The 23,830-nt window shown below is 35.7% G+C and overlaps 1 protein-coding gene across 1 annotated transcript; it reads left to right on the plus strand.

Moving 5' to 3' along the window:
- Positions 1-6,768: 6,768 nt before the first annotated feature.
- On the plus strand, positions 6,769-21,908 carry LOC107563816 (kin of IRRE-like protein 1). Its single transcript, XM_016248784.1, has 14 exons — positions 6,769-6,817; positions 6,885-7,037; positions 8,222-8,371; positions 9,681-9,838; positions 9,963-10,113; positions 10,199-10,304; positions 10,680-10,683; positions 10,810-10,960; positions 11,046-11,151; positions 13,094-13,347; positions 14,660-14,767; positions 15,523-15,647; positions 20,222-20,302; positions 21,346-21,908. Exons 1-14 carry the CDS (start codon positions 6,769-6,771, stop codon positions 21,889-21,891), a joined length of 2,142 nt encoding a protein of 713 aa, XP_016104270.1. The 3' UTR covers positions 21,892-21,908.
- Positions 21,909-23,830: the final 1,922 nt, after the last annotated feature.

The raw sequence follows: 23,830 nt of genomic DNA on the forward strand, positions 1-23,830 counted from the left end.
GTAACAACATGTAATGCGTGAAGTCACAGAACATTGCAAAGCTAGATGAGCATTTGTAGTTAAAAAAGTGTTTTTTTTGTTTTTTTGAAAATTAGGATAATTTTGCTAGATAAAACCCTTATTCTTTGGCTGGGATCATGTAGAGTCCTTTGAAGCTGCAATGAAACTGCAATTGGGACCTTCAATCATATTGTCATATTGAAGTCTATTAAATGGAGAAAATTCCTGGAATTTTTTACTCAAAAACCATAATTTCTTTTCGACTGAAGAAAGAAAGAAAGAAATGAACATTTTGGATGACATGGGAGTGAGTAAATTATCAGGACATTTATTCTGGAAGTGAACTAATTCTTTAAATTTCATGTTTAATTCAATGTGTTACTTGCTGTTTCTTTGTAATTGTTAGTGAAATTTACTAGCATTTTTCTGGGTGAAAATAGTTCCCTTTTCAGTGCAGTATAAAAGATTTAAAATCAATTTTTAGCCTCAATTTATGATGACATCCTCAGGGTTATGTTTCATTCTTGTTATTATTCACCATCATACCTTAAGGTGACACGGCAACGATTCTCTTTCATCTTGAAAAAAATCGGAGAATGTGAGATTTTTGTATGAGTAAAAAATGTGTGAGAGAAGCAGAGCCTAAATGAGAAATGACATGACAGAAGAGAGCATAAAGTATTCATTTTCTGTGTGTTTGTTGCACAGAGGTGATTGATGCTGAAAGCCAACATTTTCTAAAATTTCTAATTAAGAGACAAAAACAGAAAAAACAGGGGAGGAGAAAGAGATAAGAGACACGAGGTGAGATGGAAATCTTTTGGAACTGAGGAAGAAGAGGAAAGAAGAGAGACAGAGAAAGGAGGTAAAGGAAATGCCTCACATTCTTTCAGTGCCGAGAGGAGAAAGTGTGTGTGTGTGTGTGTGTGTGTGTGTGTGTGTGTGTGTGTGTGTGTGTGAGTGAGATGATCGGATGGAAAAATGGACAGTTGGGATGAGCGGGAGAAAGAGAGGAGAGATAAATAAAGGAAGAAAGTTCACATACCAGAAGGAAAGATGAAAGCAGAAAATAGGAGCAGAGGAGACATGCTGGAAAGAAAAAGAAAGGAAAGAAAATATGATAGACAGGGTGCCCTCATGTGTCCTGCACCCCATGTAGATCAACTTTGACCTTTCTAACAGCCTGTTGACACAAAGAGGTCAGTGGGTTGAGGCCTCAAGAAACTAAACAAACGTACATTATGACCGCTATAGTCACAGCACACTCTCTTTCGTCTCTCTTCCTGCTCAGCACTCATTACACTCCTCACGCTCGCTCCTCTGCACTGCAACAGCTCAAAGTGGAGTAACAGCAGAATTTCATCATCATTTTGGTTTTTAAGCGACTGCTTCATTAGTGATATGTACACACACACACACACATAGCTGTGAGGAGATGTAGATGTGTCAGTGGCTTTTCTCTGGGGTTAAATCTCTCTCATCCGCTCCTCCAAGCGTCAGTTTACTTGGGATTCCTGGGACGGGAGGGATGTGCAAAATTAAATATTAATGAAATGAAGGGCGTTTGGCAAATCTTTTACACCATCCTGTTTCTGTGCCACTGCTAATGTCGAGGGTCACCAGGTCCCCCTGAGGCCCCATAGCATGCTGAGTGACATTTGAGTGGTTTTGCAGAATGTCCTGAAGCATGTTACCCCTGTACACAACATGCTACTGTTTACAAAAGCACATTTTGAATACATATGTATGATTTACATACACTTGAATGTATCTGAGATTTTTTCTTTTTCATTGTTAAAAATTACATTTTTTAAATTGAATATTTAATAGATTGTGTGTTAATAAATTGCATTGTGCCAGCTCAGACTAAATTAATATATGTTGGATATAACCAAGCTGAATTAAGACAGATTTTTATTTTCTGCTCTGATTTTGTGGGGAAAATCTGCAGAATGCTATGGAAAAAAATAAAAATAGATAAATGCATTGTTTCATTTATAAACCTATACATTTAGAATTTTGTTTCAGTTTTATTAAGAATTTAAATATCCTGATTATATAATATTCGGTAATTTACCATTTAAAAACAACATTACTAGTTACTTTGTCAGTTTCGTCAGTCCACTGCCAAAGAAAAGCAGCAGTGAGTGTAGATTTGATACTGAATGATTCAGTGTTTTTGAACAAATTGATTGAGTAAATGATTCAGTGAATCTTTCATAAGAAAAAATGCCAGATGTGCAGTCGAATGGAAAAAAAGCAAAGTTGCAAGGCACTTTTTTTTTTTTATTGAACTACCTACTTTTAACTTGTGTCACGGAATGCCAGGAGAAAACGAGGTAAGTTCCAAGTGCAGTTTATTGAAAATAATAACAGAACAAAAACGTTGCAAAAGGTAATCCAAAACCTGACACCGACAACACCAACTAAGAAGACAATACAATCCAGACGCAAATGACAGACAGAGAAGGCATGATATATATAGCTGGGTTAATGATGAACAGGTGTTACCGATTAAACCAGGATTAGTGAGCAGGGGACTATGGGAAATGGAGTTTAACACAAACAACGAAAACAAATGCAGAGAGGTTAGCATATTTATACTCTAAAAAAGCAATTAGCGCCACAGAGAAATTAAATGAAAGAGTGAATAAAATATGGCTGGAAACAGATGGAAGGGAAATGAGAGTATTTTGGGTTGAAAAAAATCAAAGACAAATTGAGTAGAAAACTAGAAGCAGAATTGGTCAATAAAATAAGTTTTTTAAATAATAAAATTGAATTCCTATATAAACTTTGTTTCATAAGGTACATTGCATTCCTTTTCAATTTTAATTGAATATTTAATTTTCATATATATTGATTCTTTTATGATTTCCGCCAAAGGAGACAGTAATACCACAGGCAAATTAGTGCAAATCCAGACTTTTCTAAAATGCCATCATGATAGTTTCAAGATCACTGGACATTTTGGAAGTATTATTATTAATAATAATGATAATAATAATAACACAATTTTGCATGTTAAATAAAATATGTATTCAAAATATAACCACTTTATTTGTGTTTAAAATGTTATATTATATTTATATTTTGTTGCAGTTACTCTACATCCCAAGATACCGTTTAACAGCACACACACATTGTTTTACAGAATGCAAATATGCAAACACTTTGATTTATTGGTATTTAAAGTTTTTCAACTGCTGCATAGAGGGACACCATATGCGACCACAAAAAAGTGAATAAAGACACTGATTAAAGAGAAGATTAGAGAAACTAATCAATTGAATCAAATAAAGATTCATTTCTTTGATTTGTTGTAAATAGTCAACATTATAGTCAACCCCAAAGGCTGATTCCAAAAAGGTGGGCTAGTTTTGGGCTAGTTTTAATTAGCAGTTGGGCTGGTTTGGTTTCGCAGACCTGGCAATCCTGCGTTTACTGCTGCTACTACAATGCATTCTCCAAAAGATGCTTCACAATTTTGATTCATCCCAGTGAGTCAAATCTTGTAATTCTGTCCACAAAATGACTCGTTTAGAATCTCTGCTTCCTTCAGCAACCTGTACGTCACCTCATTGCGCCTGCAGGTGGCGATCAGTGAATCTTTGAATCATTCACTCAGCAGCACGTTGTTCAAAACACAGAGTTATCTCAACAACAAAACAACGCTAGCTAATCGATCATGATTACTGACTGGTCTTGACCGAAAGCAACTCATGTTTGAAAGTAGAGGCAACAGAAAAGCAATGAAAGAGGTGAAAAAAAAGTTTATTTTAAACAAGTGGAAAACGTATTACAGATGCTTCCACCTCAGCTGCCAGTGGCTAATCCGGCTTTTCGAAGAAGCTGTGTGCTTATGAATGCACCTATATTTATTTATTGTTTTAAAATGAAATGTTAAATTATAAACCATTATACGTTATATTGCTCTGTTTAGTGTAAGATCTCACTTTGCCTGACTGAATGAATCCAGTCTGGGAATCGATTCCGAAGCTTGAATCAAAGTCAGAGTCGATTCCTAGTAATAACGGTAACTTAAAGGGATAGTTCACCCAAAAATGAAAATTCTGTCATTAATTACCCTCATGTCGTCCCAAACCCAAAAGACTGTCATTCATCTTCGGAGCACAGATTACATATTTTTAAATAATTCATTCATTATAATAATTTATGAAGCTACGAGAATACTTTTTCTGCGCGAAGAAAGCAAAAATAACAACTTTGAGGGTGAGTTATTATTGACAGAATTTTCATTTTTGAGTGAACTATCCCTTTAATCTGGTTATGTAAATATTTTGGTACCTGAGGCAGACTAGACATGAATTTTAGTACTGGCACACAAATACTCATGGACATCACACAACACACACCCACACAAAATACAGTTTTATTTGTTTGTGTGCAAAATTAGAGCAAGACTTGCCCTGAGGAAAGATGTGGACAGATGAATGTTCCGTCTGAGACCATTTGACTAAGTCATGTATACTTGCTTACCTCTCTCGGCACATAATTAAAAGCTTGTTTCTGTGTCTCTGTGTGCTACTGGGTACATTATTGTCATTCTCAGTTTATCTCTTTCTCTCCGTGACGTTTTACATTTGGCTCTGCTTTTCTAAATGCTTAACATTTGGCAGCACCACTTCAGGGATGTTTTTCTTATACTGTAGCATCTGGAAATACTTCAGAGTTTTCAAAAATACACACACACACATAGACGAATCAGTCTATGAATCAGACATCAGATGTTGTGTCTTTGTTCTGAGGGCACTTTTGCATCACTAATGACTAGTTAACTGAGTGAAGCTGCTTTGAGCATTCTGATACACAGGCCAGTGTCATTAAGCGCTTTCAGAAGCAGCTGTGCCGCAAAGACATGACGTCATGTCTCCTGCAGTCAAATCATGATGCATGGACAGTTGCAAAGAGAGAAGGCTGGTTTTATGACAGAGACTCGATGTCCAGAGCCCTTGACTTTCCGTATGACTTTCTTTCTTCCATGGAACACCAGAGTCAGTGTGACCGCTTCAGTCCTCTTTCATTTGCACTATATGGAGAAGAGTGTCCAGTACATTCTTAATTATCGCATTGCTGGAGTAAATGGTGACAGAATTTCCATTTTGGTGTGACCTATTCCTTTAAGTGTGATGAAGAGTTTTGTTTTATGGCTGTAAATGTAATCCTCTGGAGGTGCACATTTTCTTTTCTTTTTTTCTACCTCCCTTTATTAAGGTTTTGCCTTAATTAGCAAATTGGACTGTTACCAATAATCCTGGAGGAGTGGCATGTGCCGGAGGAGAAAGAGAGGCAGGAAGAGAGAGAGTGACAGAATTTTTCAGAAATATCTCTGTGATGATGTAATGGATGAAAAATTGGGATGTGGCTGTAAGAGTCTGGGTAGCATATGTTTGTAAAAAGATTTGGTAACACTGGGACCAATTCTCACTATTAACTTGCTTATTAGCATTCTTATTAATGACATATTTGCTGTTTATTAGTACTTATAAAGCACATATTCTGCATGAATATTCTACATCCCTAATCTTACCCAATACCTAAACTATTAAGAAGCAGCAAATTCATAGTTTATTGAGGCAAAAGTTAGTGGTTTGTTAATAGTGAGTATTGGACCTTAAAGTAAAGCGTGACCAATGTTTTTTATTAACCTTAATTTTTTATATTTATTAAATTAAGACATTGATTAACACAAAATATCTGGGTCGAAAATTAACCAGGGATTGAGTCAAAAATGTCGCTAGTATTTTAAATGCATGGAAAATGCCCTTGTGATGAACTCCTTGGTTAAAAGACACAGTAAAGACATTTATGTTACAAAATATTTTAAATAAATGTTGTTCTTTTGAACTTTATATTCAACAGAGTATCCTGATTATCATGATTTCCACAAAAATATTTCTTGGCACAACTGTTTTCAGAGCTTTAAAACCAAATCAACATATTAGTGATTTTTGAAGGATCATGCGACACTAAAGACTGGAGTAATGATGCTGAAAATTCAGCTTTGCCGTCAAAGGAATAAATTACACTTTAAAATATATTGAAATAGAAAATAGTTATTTTAAATTGTAATTTCACAATATTACTGTGTATTTTTATTTTTATTTATTTATTTTTTTTTACAAATGTTCATGTCTTCAAATGAACGAATTTAGATATTTTTAAATATTTAAATCTAAATTGTTCCTTTCTAGACTTGGGTTAGAAGTACTTAACAAAAATGTATGGCACACCAAAGAAAATCCTCATAAAAGTGGGAAAAAACTACAGTGTCTCATGAACAGTGTACAGTAACATATAAGCTAATTTTTGTCTCTCTCTCTCTCTGTGTCTGTCAGTGTTCAGCGGCCCGCGGTTTTCTCAGGAGCCGGCGGATCAGTCTGTGGTGGTCGGGGAGAGAGTAGTTTTGTCCTGCGTGGTGTTTAACTACACCGGCATTGTACAATGGACCAAAGACGGGCTACCAAATCAACATATTAGTTATTTTTGAAGGATCATGCGACACTAAAGACTGGAGTAATGATGCTGAAAATTCAGCTTTGCCGTCAAAGGAATAAATTACACTTTAAAATATATTGAAATAGAAAATAGTTATTTTAAATTGTAATTTCACAATATTACTGTGTATTTTTTTTTATTTTTTTTTTTACAAATGTTCATGTCTTCAAATGAACGAATTTAGATATTTTTAAATATTTAAATCTAAATTGTTCCTTTCTAGACTTGGGTTAGAAGTACTTAACAAAAATGTATGGCACACCAAAGAAAATCCTCATAAAAGTGGGAAAAAACTACAGTGTCCCATGAACAGTGTACAGTAACATATAAGCTAATTTTTGTCTCTCTCTCTCTGTGTCTGTCAGTGTTCAGCGGCCCGCGGTTTTCTCAGGAGCCGGCGGATCAGTCTGTGGTGGTCGGGGAGAGAGTAGTTTTGTCCTGCGTGGTGTTTAACTACACCGGCATTGTACAATGGACCAAAGACGGGCTCGCTCTTGGCATCGGAGAAGATCTGAGGGGTGAGCGCACACACACATCAGATCACACTAACCGAAAGCGTCATGCACCTTTTTTAGAGGGGAAATGAGTGACAGTATGAGCTCAATAAGAGCTCTAGGTGAGATAAGACAAGACCAAAGAAAAAAAAAAACTTTAATTGCAGGACAGGAAAGTTTAGCAGTACAAATTTGGTTAAGCATTAAAGGGCACATGGTTTTAAATGAATAAACCAAGAAAAATTGCAACTGCGTCAGTCAGCGATCACCATGCATTTTAGTTGTATCTAGTCATACTAGTTTGGAGTGACACGAGGATGACTGGATTTCAGTATAAAACAAATTACTGACTAGATATGTGAATGCGTGTTTTAGATAAACACCGTCTTTTCTTACACAAATTGTGCAACCTAATTTTCAATGATACAAGTTCTTTTGGAATTTGGCTCAGAAATCTGGCAAGCCTCATGCCTTTATGTATGTCTATACAACATATATGTTGCAATGCAACATACAGTACAACATAAGATTTCTCCCTCTCCTCCATTTAAAATGATGCAACAGACATATTTTTTTCCTTTCATTGTCCAGACATTGCCGTTTTCTTTCTTTGTCCTCTGTCTCGCTCTCTCTCTTTCCCTTTTTTTTGGACGTGTTGCTCTTTTGTCCGCTCTAATCACAGACACGTACACATATAGATGTGCAAACACGCGCACAGGTTAAGCGTCTGCTTGCTGATTGGTTGAGCTAAAGGATGATGTAATCGTTGCCAATACTTTTGTCCTCTTGGTATCCAGATCGATGATGTCATAATGTGTGTGCTAGAGAGAGTGTGCAGTCTGAATGCCAATGTGTTGGAGTGCTGCCCTCTGGTGCCAAACGCATGTCCTACAATCCACCACATTATCACACTGATTAGCTAAACTGGCTGTATGAACTATGGTTTGGGTTTTATAATTCAAAGATCACTGGAGCTTTAATAAATTTACAAAGAATATGTATTTGTTTGAGCTGTATGTTTATCGTGAGGGGAAATCCATGGAATAGGGACAGTCATGCAAAATAGTCAAGGCAAAATAAAAATGAATTCTGACTGTACATACAAGCTATGCTGGGGCTTTTGCAGCACAGTATTATCTCATCTGAAATGATAAGTGCATGAAACATTTTACTGTGTTAAAGTGTGGTTGTGTGTGTGTGTGTTTCAGCATGGCCACGGTACCGTGTTTTGCGTATTTTGGATGTTGGGCAGTATAACCTAGAGATCACATCAGCAGACCTGACCGATGACTCACTGTACGAGTGTCAGGCCACTGAAGCTGCTCTGAGGTCCAGAAGAGCTAAACTCACTGTTCTGAGTGAGTACACACTGAATATGATCAGAGTAGCATACTGCCATTATAGTGTTATTTACAGTATGTAAATGTAATGTAAGAAGTATGCACTTATTTTGCATGAAATTCTTGTGCTTTTCAGTAAACAACAACACACTGTGTGGAACACTGTATCCCACAATGCAATACACTGCACTTAAGTTTCCATTTCCAGTGTGATGAAAGCACCTAAAGCAATATGAATCATGTTTAACATTTCATTATTTGCAGAAAATTGAATACAAAAGTCAGTTATTTTTATATCTGAGATTGTTGCTGTGACAAGGTTGTAATATACTACTTTTTGAAATGTTCATTGGCACATAATCTTCACAAATCATTTTTTAAAAGTATGCAGTATGCACTGCAGTATGCACTGTGCAGTCCAAACATAGCCACCAACACACAAGAAGTCTCTTTCTAAAGAATACATTCTGCTTTCTTTATTTAACTTGTTTTGTAGGGACACTAAAAGCAGCTCCAGAGATGCCGTACTTCTGCCTCGGAGCAATTTAACTATTTACATCTCTTTTTTTTATGTGAATCTATTCTGGCATGATATACAAAAGTGTGCATTGCCATCATTACATTACATAGCCTTCATTGAAAAATCAAATCACTAACACAAGTTACATCACTACATACACAAGTGAAACAATGCAGTAATAAACTTTCCACACATACACTACCATTCAAAAGATTGGGTTTGGAAAGATTTTTTAAAATGTTTTTAAAATGATACTTATCAAGGCTGCACTTTTTAGTTCAAAAATATTGTGAAATATTATAACAATTTAAAATAACAGTTTTCTATTTTAATGTATTTTAAAATTGTATTTATTCCTGATGGAAAAAGCTGAATTTTCAGCATCATTACTCCAGTCTTTAGTGTCACCTGATTCTTCAGAAATCATTCTAATATGATAATTTGATGCTCAAGAAACATTATTATTATTATTATTATTATTATCAATGTTGAAAACAGTTGTGCTACTTAATATTTCTGTAGAAACTGTTTTTTCATGATTCTTTGATGAATAGAAAGTTTAAAAGAACAGCATTTGTTTGAAATTTATTTTTTACATTATAAATGTTTGCTATCACTTTTAATCAGTTTAATGCATAAAAACATATTCTTTTAAAATCTTACTGGCCCCAAACTTTTGAACAATAGTGTGTAGTACACAATATTCACAAGGAAACAAAATACCATATATGTGTCAGTATTTATAGATGTAACCTGAGTGCACAGTGTGTAAGTCACTTTCAGCATATTATCTGTCTATCTGTGTAGTTCCTCCTGAAGGTCCTGTTATCGAGGGCTCTCCAGAGATCCTGCTGACAGCAGGAACCTCATATAACCTCACCTGTGTGTCTCGAGGAGCAAAGCCACTGTCAACGATAGAATGGTACAAAGATGGGATCATAGTGGAGGGACCCCATACCAGCACTGTGAGTGAGCACACAAACAAATGAAGATAGCATGAAAATCACATATATGAGAACAGACGGTATCTATCTATCTATCTATCTCTATCTATCTATCTATCTATCTATCTATCTATCTATCTATCAGGAGGTGTTAGCCGACAGGAAGAGGGTGACCACAAAGAGTTTTCTGGAGATCCAGCCAGTGGACACAGATACAGGACGAAATTTCACCTGTGTGGCCTCAAACCTGGCCGCCCCGCTGGGAAAGAGGGCCACTATTACTCTCAACATCCACCGTAAGTGTTTGTACACCTACTTTGCTGTGCTGGCATACTGTATATCCACAAGAAGGGCCCTAATGACCTCTCAATCTCTCTCCAGATCCTCCTACAGTCATCCTGTCTATAGAACCTCGCTCAGTTCTAGAAGGAGAGCGAGTTCAATTTACCTGCCAGGCCACTGCCAACCCTCCCATTATGGGCTACAGGTTAGTGTGTAGTGTGGGTGTATATGCTGATCGCAGTGATGTGCTCTCTCTGTTTTACATACGCACAGTGTTTGTGTTGCAGTGTTATTTTTGATCGTTGAAATCATTGTCATTTTGTTGTGTTTTTGCCATTTTTATTTATTTATTCATTTTTAAATATGCATATATAGTTTTTATTCATTTGTATTCACGTTTTGGTTTTAGTTATTTTAGTACCTCAAGAAAATTAGAAATGTTGTCTTGGCTAATAGCTGAAATACAATAAGTTCAAGTTTTTTATATTTTATTTCAGTTAAAGGGGTCATATGATGTTGCTAAAAGTAACATTATTTTGTGTATTTGGTGTAATGAAATGTGTTTATGCCCCCATACCAGCACTGTGAGTGAGCACACAAACAAATGAAGATAGCATGAAAATCACATATATGAGAACAGACGGTATCTATCTATCTATCTATCTATCTATTTATATCTATCTATCTATCTATCTATCTATATCTATCAGGAGGTGTTAGCCGACAGGAAGAGGGTGACCACAAAGAGTTTTCTGGAGATCCAGCCAGTGGACACAGACACAGGACGAAATTTCACCTGTGTGGCCTCAAACCTGGCCGCCCCGCTGGGAAAGAGGGCCACTATTACTCTCAACATCCACCGTAAGTGTTTGTACACCTACTTTGCTGTGCTGGCATACTGTATATCCACAAGAAGGGCCCTAATGACCTCTCAATCTCTCTCCAGATCCTCCTACAGTCATCCTGTCTATAGAACCTCGCTCAGTTCTAGAAGGAGAGCGAGTTCAATTTACCTGCCAGGCCACTGCCAACCCTCCCATTATGGGCTACAGGTTAGTGTGTAGTGTGGGTGTATATGCTGATCGCAGTGATGTGATCTCTCTCTGTTTTACATTTGCACAGTGTTTGTGTTGCAGTGTTATTTTTGATCGTTGAAATCATTGTCATTTTGTTGTGTTTTTGCCATTTTTATTTATTTATTTATTCATTTTTAAATATGTAAATATAGTTTTTATTAATTTGTATTCACGTTTTGGTTTTAGTTATTTTAGTACCTCGAGAAAATTAGAAATGTTGTCTTGGCTAATAGCTGAAATACAGTCAAGTTCAAGTTCTTTATATTTTATTTCAGTTAAAGGGGTCATATGATGTTGCTAAAAAGAACATTATTTTGTGTATTTGGTGTAATGAAATGTGTTTATGCGGTTTAAGGTTCAAAAGGTCCTCCTCTATGCCCCGCCTTTCTAAAACGCGTCGATTTTTACAAAGCTCATCGGTCTGAAAAGCGAGGTATTGTTTTAGTAAATTATAATAACCTTGTTGTCTTCTTTTTCTCTCTCATGTAGTTGGTCCAATTTTGGTGGTGGAGCCGAGACCTGTAACAGTGGACGTTGACTCTGATGTCACACTCAACTGTAAATGGTCAGGCAATCCTCCGCTCACCCTCACATGGACCAAGAAGGGCTCCAGTATGGTTAGTGCACACTAGATAATGCTTCCTACACCCTACAAAGTGCACTTACCTCTAACACACATGCAGTAAAACTTAGTATTAACAAATAAAATAAATGTATGGTGTATAAAAATAAAATAAATATAAAATAAATCAATATAATAAATACAAATAATAAAAATAAAAATAGTAGTATTAAAATAGTAAAAAAGAAAACAAATATTAACAGATAAAATCATTAAAAAAATTAATAACTGCAAAAAGGTAACGAAGAATAGTGAAAATAGAGGGAACAAATTGTAGTATTAACAAAGAAAAAAAGGAATGGTTTATAAAATAAAATAAAACAACAGCTCAATAAAATAAAATAGAATAAAATGATTAATATAAAACAAATAGTAATATTAACTAATACAATATTAGTAATATTAACAATATATTTTGTTAATTTACATTTTTAAATGATAAAATAATGGCAAAAACGTAAAGTAAGTGAAAATAGGAGCAACTATAGTATTAACAATGGGAATGGTTTCAAAGGAATGAATTATAAAAGAAAACTTAAATTAAAAAAAAAAAATATATATATATATATATATATAATAAAACAACCAATAAAATAACAGTGTGAAAAAGTGAATAGCAGTATTAAAAATAGTAAACAAATTGTAATATTAACAAATACAATACTAGTTTCTAAATTATCAATTAAAATAACAGCCAAAAAGTAAAGCAAGAATAGTGAAAATAGAGGGAAAAAGTAATAATAAAAAATAAAGTAAAAAAAAGTGAATCATTATAAATAAATAAACAGTCCACAAACTTAAAATGGAATGAGCTATTGGAGTAATATTTAAGCACGTTATTAAAGGGAATAAAAATGAAATTAAAATTAGATTTGCCCATAATAGTACTATTATGCATGAGTTTAGTAATAGAGACTCACACTCCTCTGTTGCTCTCTTTCTCTGCCTGATGGCTCACTGGATAATGAGACATGACACAACAGGACTGGCCTTAATGTGAAGATGGTACTTATGAGATAATGAATAATGGAATAAATGAGGAAAGAAAGTGGAGGAGAGGAAAGGAGAGTGGGCCACAAGCTTTTTGTTCCTCATCCTCTCGTCCTTCCTGTTGCGCCCCCCGCTCTCTCTGTCACTCTGTTGTCAGTTTGAGAGGGACATTAGCGCTGTGAATATTTGATGGAGTGTTGTTCATTTTTTATGAACTATCTGCTCTCCCACAGTTCAGAGCAAAATCCTGAAAGGGCTGCAACGCCTGTGAACCCCTGCCAGTGTGTGTATTTACTAATGTGTGTGTGTGTGTGTGTGTGAATGCATACATGTTTTTCTGCAGGTTTGGGCCTGGAAGGAGAACGTGTGGGAAAAAGAGAGTGGAACGCTGTTGGAGAGGTACACAGTGGAGCAGAGCCGACCTGCGTCACAAGGGGGTGCCGTTCTGTCCACTCTCACCATCAATAATGTCATGGAGTCTGACTTCCAGTCCACCTACAACTGCACGGCATGGAACGCCTTTGGACCAGGAACCATGATCATCACTCTGGAGGAGACAGGTCAGGAAAAAACACTCTGGTAGAATAGTGTCTATAGACCTGTCTTATTGTCTCCCACTGTCTCTTTCTTAGGTATAATGTCTGTAGGTATAATTCTCTCTTTCTCTCTCAGATATAGAGCATTCATACTTTCATAGGTCTATTTTAGATATGTAACACCTCTCTCTCTTTCTTGCTCTCAGATATAGCATCTGTAGGTATAATACCTGTCTGTCTCTCTCACAGATATAGTGTAATGTTTAGGTACAGTGTAGTGCGTAGGTGTCTTTCTCTCAGATGTATAATGGCTGTAGATATTATACCGGTCTCTCTGTCAGATATATTACCTGTAGGTGTCATTCTTTCAGATATATAACGGCTATAGATATAATACCTGTATCTCTCTCAAATATCATGTCCGTAGGTGTCTTTCTTTGAGAAACATAATGCCTGTAGATTTCATTCCTGTCTTTCTCTCTCATTCTCTCAGATATATAACACCTATAGATAACACCTGTCGTTCTCTCAGATGTAGTGTTCATAGGTGTCTTTATCACATTTATATAAAGCCTGTAGATATAATTCTTGTCTCTCTCAGATATAGTGTAGGTGACTTTCTCTTAGATAAACTGCCTATAAATGGTCTCTCTCTCTTATGTATATATATTGTCTGCAGGTGTCTTTATCTACAATGCCTGTAGATATGAGACCTGTCTCTCTCACACTTAGAAATAGTATCTGTAGTTATAATAATTGTTGCTCTCTCTCTCAGATGTAGTGTATTTAGGTGTCTTTCTCTCAAATATAACACCAACATATAATACCTCTCTCTCTTTCTCAAATTTAGCATCTCTAGATATTATGCTTGTCTCTCTCTCATATATATATATATATAGAATTTATAGGTGTTTTACCTGTCTTTCCCTCTCAGATGTAGCGTTCATTGGTCTCTCTCTCTCACATAGTATCTGTAGGTATTATGCCTGTCTCTCTCATTTGTATAGTATCTCTCTCAGATATAGTGGCTAGATATTATATCTGTCTTAGATATAATATCTATTTGATTGACACATAGCTTTCATAGGCATTATACATGTCTCTCTGTCTCTTATATAATAGCTGTAGATTAATACCCGTCTCTCTCAGATATCTCATTCCTATCTATAATACCTGTCTGTCTCTCTCTCAGATGTAGTACCTGTAGATATTATACTGTCTGTCTTTGACTTAGACATAGCATCTGTAGGTAATATAAACGTGTGTTTCATGCCTGTCTCTCTCTGTCTGTCTGAAGTATAGTGTCTGTAAATGTATGGCTTTGTCTCTCTTTTAGATATAGTGCCTGTAGGTGTGATAGCAGGTGGATCTGTTGGATCTTCCATTTTGCTTCTGCTTCTCCTGTTTGCTCTGATATTCTATCTGTATCGACAGCGCAAAGGCAGTGAGTACACTGTGTATGTGTGGCTCTGTGTGTGTGCATCTGTGTTTCATGTTCATTTGCTTGTGATGAATTTCTAAGAAAATAAATATACATTTGTATTAAAAGACAATGCTCTGAAAGTGTAAAAAGTGTAAAATGCTTGATTATGGTTTGGTGCCCCCGTGTGGCTACAAGACAGAAAAGAAGAAAAAGCATGTCTAAAACATCTAAATCATATTTTACCACAATATATGTTGCTTATTTATTCATTTCAGTAATAATTATATTTTTTAGAGCTACTATTAAAATTTTTGTTAATACTCTTCCCTCACCAATTGTGTGAAATGAAAATAATTTGTATTTTAATTGTAATGCATTTATATTTACAAAAATAGTTAATATGCTTCTTTTAATTAATGCTAAATTGGTAAACTTAACAGAAACAGAAGAAAATTCTCAGCAGGTTTTACCATTTACGCAAAAACAGTTTTATGCTTCTTTTTTTTGTCATTGAAACTTTGACGTCAGCTAAAGGCAATGCAAAATATCCATTTCAATGAGTTCAATGAGATACATGCTAAAGATTTATGTGCCCTACCTTTTTATGGAACAGCCTGCTCACACAAAGGTCGTAGGTTCAGTCTGTAACAATAAAATTAGAGAAATCATAATCTTGCTTTCAGACCAATGCCTATAAACTGCTATGATTTAATGGAACCATTAAATAATTTAATTGATTAAAATCAATTTGAGTCAGTGATCTATTATGCTTGCAGGTCGTCGTGGAGTCACATTGAAGCCAGACATTAAGGTGGAAACGGTCAACAAGGAAACTCACAGTCTTGAGGAAGAGGCTGCTGGCGCCTCCACAGCTACACGAATGGTAAAGGCTATGTATTCTGTGAGTATCTATAGCATAAATTCGACTGTCAGGCTGTCTGATATAACATTCATAAATATATGGTCAGACATGATATTTTGTTATCATAAAAAATAAAGAAATAAAGACTATACTAGGGGCATCTTGCACTTAAGTCTGTCATGTTAGAGTTAGAGTGGTTAAAGTCTGTTGTGTTAGAGTGGTTAGTTTGCATGTTTTAACCTAACCAACTACAGAGAAGTGTGACGAGAAATTTTGTTGGGCATTTGGTTTCTCCGTAAAGAGCACTGCAGTTCAAATGTTTGGGGTCGGTATGGTTTTTTTAATGTTTTTGAAAGAAGTATATTATGCTCACAAAGGCTGCATATATTTGACTAAACATACAGCAAAATAATAATATTATATTATATTATTGAAAAATATTTTAAAATGTAATTCTTGTAATAGATCATTACTCCGGTCTTTAGTGTCACAAGATCCTCATGAAATCATTCTAATATGCTGATTTGGTGCTCAAAAAAAATCTTATTATTATCAATGTAGAAAGCAGTTGTGCTGTGTAATATTTTGGGGAAACCATATTTTTCAGGATTATTTGATGAATAGAAATGTCAGAAGAACAGCATTTATTTGAAATAGAAAGCTTTTATTCTTGTGATCAATTTAATGGCTCCTTGCTGAATAAAGGTTTCTTTATTTATTTTCATTTATTCATTTTCATTTCTTTTAAAAGAAAATCTCACTGATCCTGAACTTTTGAATGGTAGTGTAGCAGTATGAAATATCGAACATATTGTGATTGTTGTGAATCGTGCTGCATTTTTGCTTTCAGTGTAAACAGAAAAATGACTTGTTGCTGGAAGCATCTGGTGTTTTTTGAATATGGTTCAACTGCTCTATAAAATCCCGACAGTCACATTATCTAGTCCAGCTTTGGCAGCAAACGCAGGATTTGGTACATTTTTAGTTAAACTAAATCATTTATATGAACTTTTAGTCTGACTGAAATCAAACTATTAAAGTGCATGTAAACATACTTAGTGAGTTTAGGAGCAGCCAGTTTTAGTGCTTTTCAAAATGGGCCATTTCTGCTTAATTTTATCCATAACATTTAAAGAATTCAAGAAAGATATTGTTGAATATATAAATCTGTAAATAAAAAGTTTCTAATGGTGAAAGACTTTCTTTCCACCACAAACTATAGAACATCTATTCTTCACCAATTCTGATAAAGCTGATATCCTGTTTTCCTCCCTCTCTCTCCTTCTCTCTTCCTCCCTCTCTCTGTGTGTGTGTTTTGTCGTTTGATGGTTTAGTTTCTTCCCTCTGTCTCCCTCTCTCCCTCCACCCAGTGTCCGTAGGTGTCTTTCTTTGAGAAATGTAATCTATGCCTGTAGATTTAATTCCTGTCTTTCTCTCTCATTCTCTCAGATATATAACACCTATAGATAACACCTGTCGTTCTCTCAGATGTAGTGTTCATAGGTGTCTTTATCACATTTATATAAAGCCTGTAGATATAATTCTTGTCTCTCTCAGATATAGTGTAGGTGACTTTCTCTTAGATAAACTGCCTATAAATGGTCTCTCTCTCTTATGTATATATATTGTCTGCAGGTGTCTTTATCTACAATGCCTGTAGATATGAGACCTGTCTCTCTCACACTTAGAAATAGTATCTGTAGTTATAATAATTGTTGCTCTCTCTCTCTCAGATGTAGTGTATTTAGGTGTCTTTCTCTCAAATATAACACCAACATATAATACCTCTCTCTCTTTCTCAAATTTAGCATCTCTAGATATTATGCTTGTCTCTCTCTCATATATATATATATATAGAATTTATAGGTGTTTTACCTGTCTTTCCCTCTCAGATGTAGCGTTCATTGGTCTCTCTCTCTCACATAGTATCTGTAGGTATTATGCCTGTCTCTCTCATTTGTATAGTATCTCTCTCAGATATAGTGGCTAGATATTATATCTGTCTTAGATATAATATCTATTTGATTGACACATAGCTTTCATAGGCATTATACATGTCTCTCTGTCTCTTATATAATAGCTGTAGATTAATACCCGTCTCTCTCAGATATCTCATTCCTATCTATAATACCTGTCTGTCTCTCTCTCAGATGTAGTACCTGTAGATATTATACTGTCTGTCTTTGACTTAGACATAGCATCTGTAGGTAATATAAACGTGTGTTTCATGCCTGTCTCTCTCTGTCTGTCTGAAGTATAGTGTCTGTAAATGTATGGCTTTGTCTCTCTTTTAGATATAGTGCCTGTAGGTGTGATAGCAGGTGGATCTGTTGGATCTTCCATTTTGCTTCTGCTTCTCCTGTTTGCTCTGATATTCTATCTGTATCGACAGCGCAAAGGCAGTGAGTACACTGTGTATGTGTGGCTCTGTGTGTGTGCATCTGTGTTTCATGTTCATTTGCTTGTGATGAATTTCTAAGAAAATAAATATACATTTGTATTAAAAGACAATGCTCTGAAAGTGTAAAAAGTGTAAAATGCTTGATTATGGTTTGGTGCCCCCGTGTGGCTACAAGACAGAAAAGAAGAAAAAGCATGTCTAAAACATCTAAATCATATTTTACCACAATATATGTTGCTTATTTATTCATTTCAGTAATAATTATATTTTTTAGAGCTACTATTAAAATTTTTGTTAATACTCTTCCCTCACCAATTGTGTGAAATGAAAATAATTTGTATTTTAATTGTAATGCATTTATATTTACAAAAATAGTTAATATGCTTCTTTTAATTAATGCTAAATTGGTAAACTTAACAGAAACAGAAGAAAATTCTCAGCAGGTTTTACCATTTACGCAAAAACAGTTTTATGCTTCTTTTTTTTGTCATTGAAACTTTGACGTCAGCTAAAGGCAATGCAAAATATCCATTTCAATGAGTTCAATGAGATACATGCTAAAGATTTATGTGCCCTACCTTTTTATGGAACAGCCTGCTCACACAAAGGTCGTAGGTTCAGTCTGTAACAATAAAATTAGAGAAATCATAATCTTGCTTTCAGACCAATGCCTATAAACTGCTATGATTTAATGGAACCATTAAATAATTTAATTGATTAAAATCAATTTGAGTCAGTGATCTATTATGCTTGCAGGTCGTCGTGGAGTCACATTGAAGCCAGACATTAAGGTGGAAACGGTCAACAAGGAAACTCACAGTCTTGAGGAAGAGGCTGCTGGCGCCTCCACAGCTACACGAATGGTAAAGGCTATGTATTCTGTGAGTATCTATAGCATAAATTCGACTGTCAGGCTGTCTGATATAACATTCATAAATATATGGTCAGACATGATATTTTGTTATCATAAAAAATAAAGAAATAAAGACTATACTAGGGGCATCTTGCACTTAAGTCTGTCATGTTAGAGTTAGAGTGGTTAAAGTCTGTTGTGTTAGAGTGGTTAGTTTGCATGTTTTAACCTAACCAACTACAGAGAAGTGTGACGAGAAATTTTGTTGGGCATTTGGTTTCTCCGTAAAGAGCACTGCAGTTCAAATGTTTGGGGTCGGTATGGTTTTTTTAATGTTTTTGAAAGAAGTATATTATGCTCACAAAGGCTGCATATATTTGACTAAACATACAGCAAAATAATAATATTATATTATATTATTGAAAAATATTTTAAAATGTAATTCTTGTAATAGATCATTACTCCGGTCTTTAGTGTCACAAGATCCTCATGAAATCATTCTAATATGCTGATTTGGTGCTCAAAAAAAATCTTATTATTATCAATGTAGAAAGCAGTTGTGCTGTGTAATATTTTGGGGAAACCATATTTTTCAGGATTATTTGATGAATAGAAATGTCAGAAGAACAGCATTTATTTGAAATAGAAAGCTTTTATTCTTGTGATCAATTTAATGGCTCCTTGCTGAATAAAGGTTTCTTTATTTATTTTCATTTATTCATTTTCATTTCTTTTAAAAGAAAATCTCACTGATCCTGAACTTTTGAATGGTAGTGTAGCAGTATGAAATATCGAACATATTGTGATTGTTGTGAATCGTGCTGCATTTTTGCTTTCAGTGTAAACAGAAAAATGACTTGTTGCTGGAAGCATCTGGTGTTTTTTGAATATGGTTCAACTGCTCTATAAAATCTCTACAGTCACATTATCTAGTCCAGCTTTGGCAGCAAACGCAGGATTTGGTACATTTTTAGTTAAACTAAATCATTTATATGAACTTTTAGTCTGACTGAAATCAAACTATTAAAGTGCATGTAAACATACTTAGTGAGTTTAGGAGCAGCCAGTTTTAGTGCTTTTCAAAATGGGCCATTTCTGCTTAATTTTATCCATAACATTTAAAGAATTCAAGAAAGATATTGTTGAATATATAAATCTGTAAATAAAAAGTTTCTAATGGTGAAAGACTTTCTTTCCACCACAAACTATAGAACATCTATTCTTCACCAATTCTGATAAAGCTGATATCCTGTTTTCCTCCCTCTCTCTCTTTCTCTCTTCCTCCCTCTCTCTGTGTGTGTGTTTTGTCGTTTGATGGTTTAGTTTCTTCCCTCTGTCTCCCTCTCTCCCTCCACCCAGCCCTTCAAAGATGACATGGACCTGAAGCAGGACCTCCAGAGCGACACGGTGGAGCCCAAGGTGGAGGAGTATGAGCCCAAGGTAAGAAACCGCGCAGGTTCATATAGACATCAATGCTATACTTAAAGGAGAAGTGTACAATTGTTTTGGAATTCCTGTTTACTGTTAGTTTGTTTAATAAGTAGGTTGATTGCCACTAAAAGTGTAAAAAAAATACTGTGGCACCATCAAAACATTTCACTGTTTGAGACCCCAACCAGCCTCACGCAGTAACATTGGCTCAACCAATGCTGTGAGTTTGGGGCGGGGTTATCTATTTGCCTGACCAATAGCAAACAGGAGGAGTGTTCTTGAAGGCTGTCCTTATTTCTCCAATCCTGTTTGCTGATGCTGGTGGTGCCGAAATTACACACTTTACCTTTAATGTTTGACACAGACAGAGGAAGTATTATAGCTATGGTCCAACATTTTTATGGGGTTGTTTTTCTAAAATATACATTTTTGAATAGTTTTTCCCAGAAGTTTGGTGTCAGTTAAAGAATACTGAACAAAATGTATTACAGTTTCCACAAAAATATTAAGAAGCACTACAGTTTTCAACATAATAATAATAATCAACATGATGATAATATGAAATGTTTCTGGAGCATAAATTCAGCATATTGGAATGATTTTTGAATGGTCATGTGATTACTGAACACTGAAGTAAAAATAATAAATAACATTTTTAAATATATTAAAATAGAAAACAGTTTTTTTTAATGTAAAATTTAAATGTAAGTTTTTTAATTAAAATACTGTTTTACTGTATTTTTGATTAAATAAGTGATCACCAAAACAGAAAACATTTTCTTATCAAAATCTTTCAAATCTTACCAACCGCACACTTTTTAACGATAGTGTGTGCAAAGTAAAACACACAGATGTTCACACACTCCTATACAGTGCCTATAAACCAGGACTAAATGTGTGGTCACATTAGTGAAATTTCAGCAAAACATGACCAACTTGTGTGATGACTCACACAAAACTCTCAATTTTGCAGATTCCTATTGCAAAGGCTGAGTTTAACCCATGAAATTGAGCAGTGTTAATTGTGAAATATTATATATTTGTCATTTCAGGACCCCACCAACGGCTACTACAATGTTCGAGCTACGACACATGACGAGGTCCGCACCTCTACCCGCTCCCTGCTGTACCAGGAATTTCGGCCACCGAATCCCGCTTCAGTTTTGGCAACAGCCGGCGGCCCAGTGGCCAACATTCACCCGGCACCCACAGGCCGTTACGAGCCCCGGCCTGCTTCCCGAATGGCTCACAACACATACGCCCATTTTAACACCATTGCCAGGGCATCGCAAATCCAAGCCCCACCCAAGCCTGTCTCCAAGCCCACAGACTATTCTGGAGAACGTGGCCTGCTGGAATCAACCAATCCGCTGGCTTTTGACAGCTACGCTTATTCAACGACACCTCAATACAGGTTAGGCTTCGCCCCACCTTTGGAGGCAGGACCAGCCTATGAAATGTATCCTACGGGACAAGGGGTGGGGACGAGTCAAGATGCTAATGCAGGAAAATACCCCAGCTCTCCCCAATTTCCATATTCAACCCCGCCCACAGAATACTCTCAGAGACACACGCAGAGAATGCAGACTCATGTGTGAAACAGACACACTTGCCAACAAAAAAACACTTCCGTGGATGAAAATATATGGTACACACTCATTTTTACACACTCTTACAGTCTGAAACTTTCTCTCCAACACAACTATATGCAAACACACACACACACATTGCGTTTTCTTCCTTTACAACAATATGATTGAGAGAAAAAAGTGCCAAATTAATAAATGACTGCAGCAGAAGAGGAAATCACAAGAGGTCACAGCGATGAGTGGAGAGAAAGCATGTAAACCTTATCATCTTTCCCTCTTCTTTCCTAATTTGAAGAAGATGGGTTGATGTGGTAAAACCAATCCTCTAAAATCTCTGCACCAAAATGAGACACTGCAAAGCAGCCATTGGACGGATTTCTCCATGTGAATTGTATTGGCTGAAAGAATGGCCAATAGAAGGCTGGAGGGCACCAGAAGCCATCAACTATTGGATGTAAAGCCCAGTGAAAGCCTGATCGCTATGCACTGGAGTTTACACTGGACCTGTTTAGATCTGTCCCATCAATCAACCTAATAAAATATGATGCGTTTTAAATTATGGGAATTGTGGGTGGGCTCACACTGATTGTGTAATCCACAATGTGATATTGCAGAACAAGTCAGCAAGTTGAAGAATACTGCAGGTGTCGACAATCACTTGTGAATAACTCATCGTACGGCCCGCTCACATCACCACTGCTCACACTGCCCGAGCTCCTCGTAGGAATAGCTGTCCGCTGCCAGTTTGAACTCTTCTGATAGGACGGAGACGTGAGTATCTGGGTAAACGCCACCAGTGCTTTTAACTCTGAAAGCTGGAGTTTATGTAACATTTTAGGATTTTTAGTGTCAAAGTGAGCTTACAAACTCTTCTCTGAACACACGCTCTGCCTCCTTCCAAGAAAACCTCATGAGTATTAGACGCTTTGTGTTTCTATGTGTGTGTGAGAGTGTGTGCTTGCTGATGTGGAGGAAATAACTGAATGTGATCAATCTCTTTCTCTAAAGTGTCCATGTATTTGTCCTTCACACTTTCAAAGTAGAGTAGAGTGCTTTTCCATATTTGTATCTGAACTAAATTGCATTTGAAAGCGCATTAATAGTATTTTTCTAAGATGGTGGTAAGGGATCAGAGATGGAATGGTTTTTGGTATAAGCAATGTAAAGGAGAAAATTGTTTTAAAATATTTTTTGTTTATGATTTGTACACGTTTCTAAATTCTGTAAAGGGATGTTGAATCGGATCACAAGAGCAAAGTTTCATTCAAGTCCTGGGTTTCAGTAAAGTATTTTTATGCAAAATAAAGAAGGGCTTTTATTATGAGCTCAAACCCTTTCTGGTCTGCAGAAAAGCTCAATTTGTGCAGAAAATGTTTCTGCTCGAGTTTAAATCTGGTTTCTGCTGAAATTTGCATGACCTTTGGCCTATACTAAAAGTTTGAACATTCAAAATATGCAATGATCAATACATTTTGGTTCAACAAATTAGCAGCCTTAATCAGGTTTGTCAATTTTTTAAATAAAGCAGAATTTTTACAGTGAATTGGAGCCTCTCTGTTAAAGTTTGCACAAAATGGGGTTTCTTATTTGGTACCTTTATGTATGACAAGAGGACAATGAATTTGATGAATCAAATTCACATATCAGAGACAGAAAGATGAGGGAGTGAATGTGCAATACTGTGTTTATATTGTGTGAATGTGAGAGCATGTTTCAGTGTGACTCTTGAGATCCATTTCCTCATGGTCGTGTTAAAAAAAAGACCTGTACTTCATATTGTGTTTATGGTTATCTTCGTTTTAATCATCTGTTAAAATGTAAAATACAAAAGAAAAATATGACCCATGTGCTTTTTCCCCACAGCAACTTTTACTATGGTTCTTTTTCAATTGTATGTGGTTATTTTTCCACAGTATTATAAAATAAAAAACATCTTTCATAGTGACTC

This window comes from Sinocyclocheilus grahami, unplaced genomic scaffold, assembly GCF_001515645.1.
Source record: "Sinocyclocheilus grahami isolate Dianchi unplaced genomic scaffold, SAMN03320097.WGS_v1.1 scaffold890.1, whole genome shotgun sequence".
NCBI classification, from domain to species: domain Eukaryota; kingdom Metazoa; phylum Chordata; class Actinopteri; order Cypriniformes; family Cyprinidae; genus Sinocyclocheilus; species Sinocyclocheilus grahami.

What these genes read in the sequence shown, in the direction of transcription:
- LOC107563816 (XM_016248784.1), top strand. Translation starts at nt 6,769, where the DNA reads ATGTATGGCACACCAAAGAAAATCCTCATAAAAGTGGGAAAAAACTAC. An exon ending in AAAAGTGGGAAAAAACTACA is followed by an intron (nt 6,818 to 6,884) that starts GTGTCCCATGAA and finishes TGTGTCTGTCAG; the next exon opens with TGTTCAGCGGCCCGCGGTTT. An exon ending in AGGGACCCCATACCAGCACT is followed by an intron (nt 9,839 to 9,962) that starts GTGAGTGAGCAC and finishes TCTATCTATCAG; the next exon opens with GAGGTGTTAGCCGACAGGAA.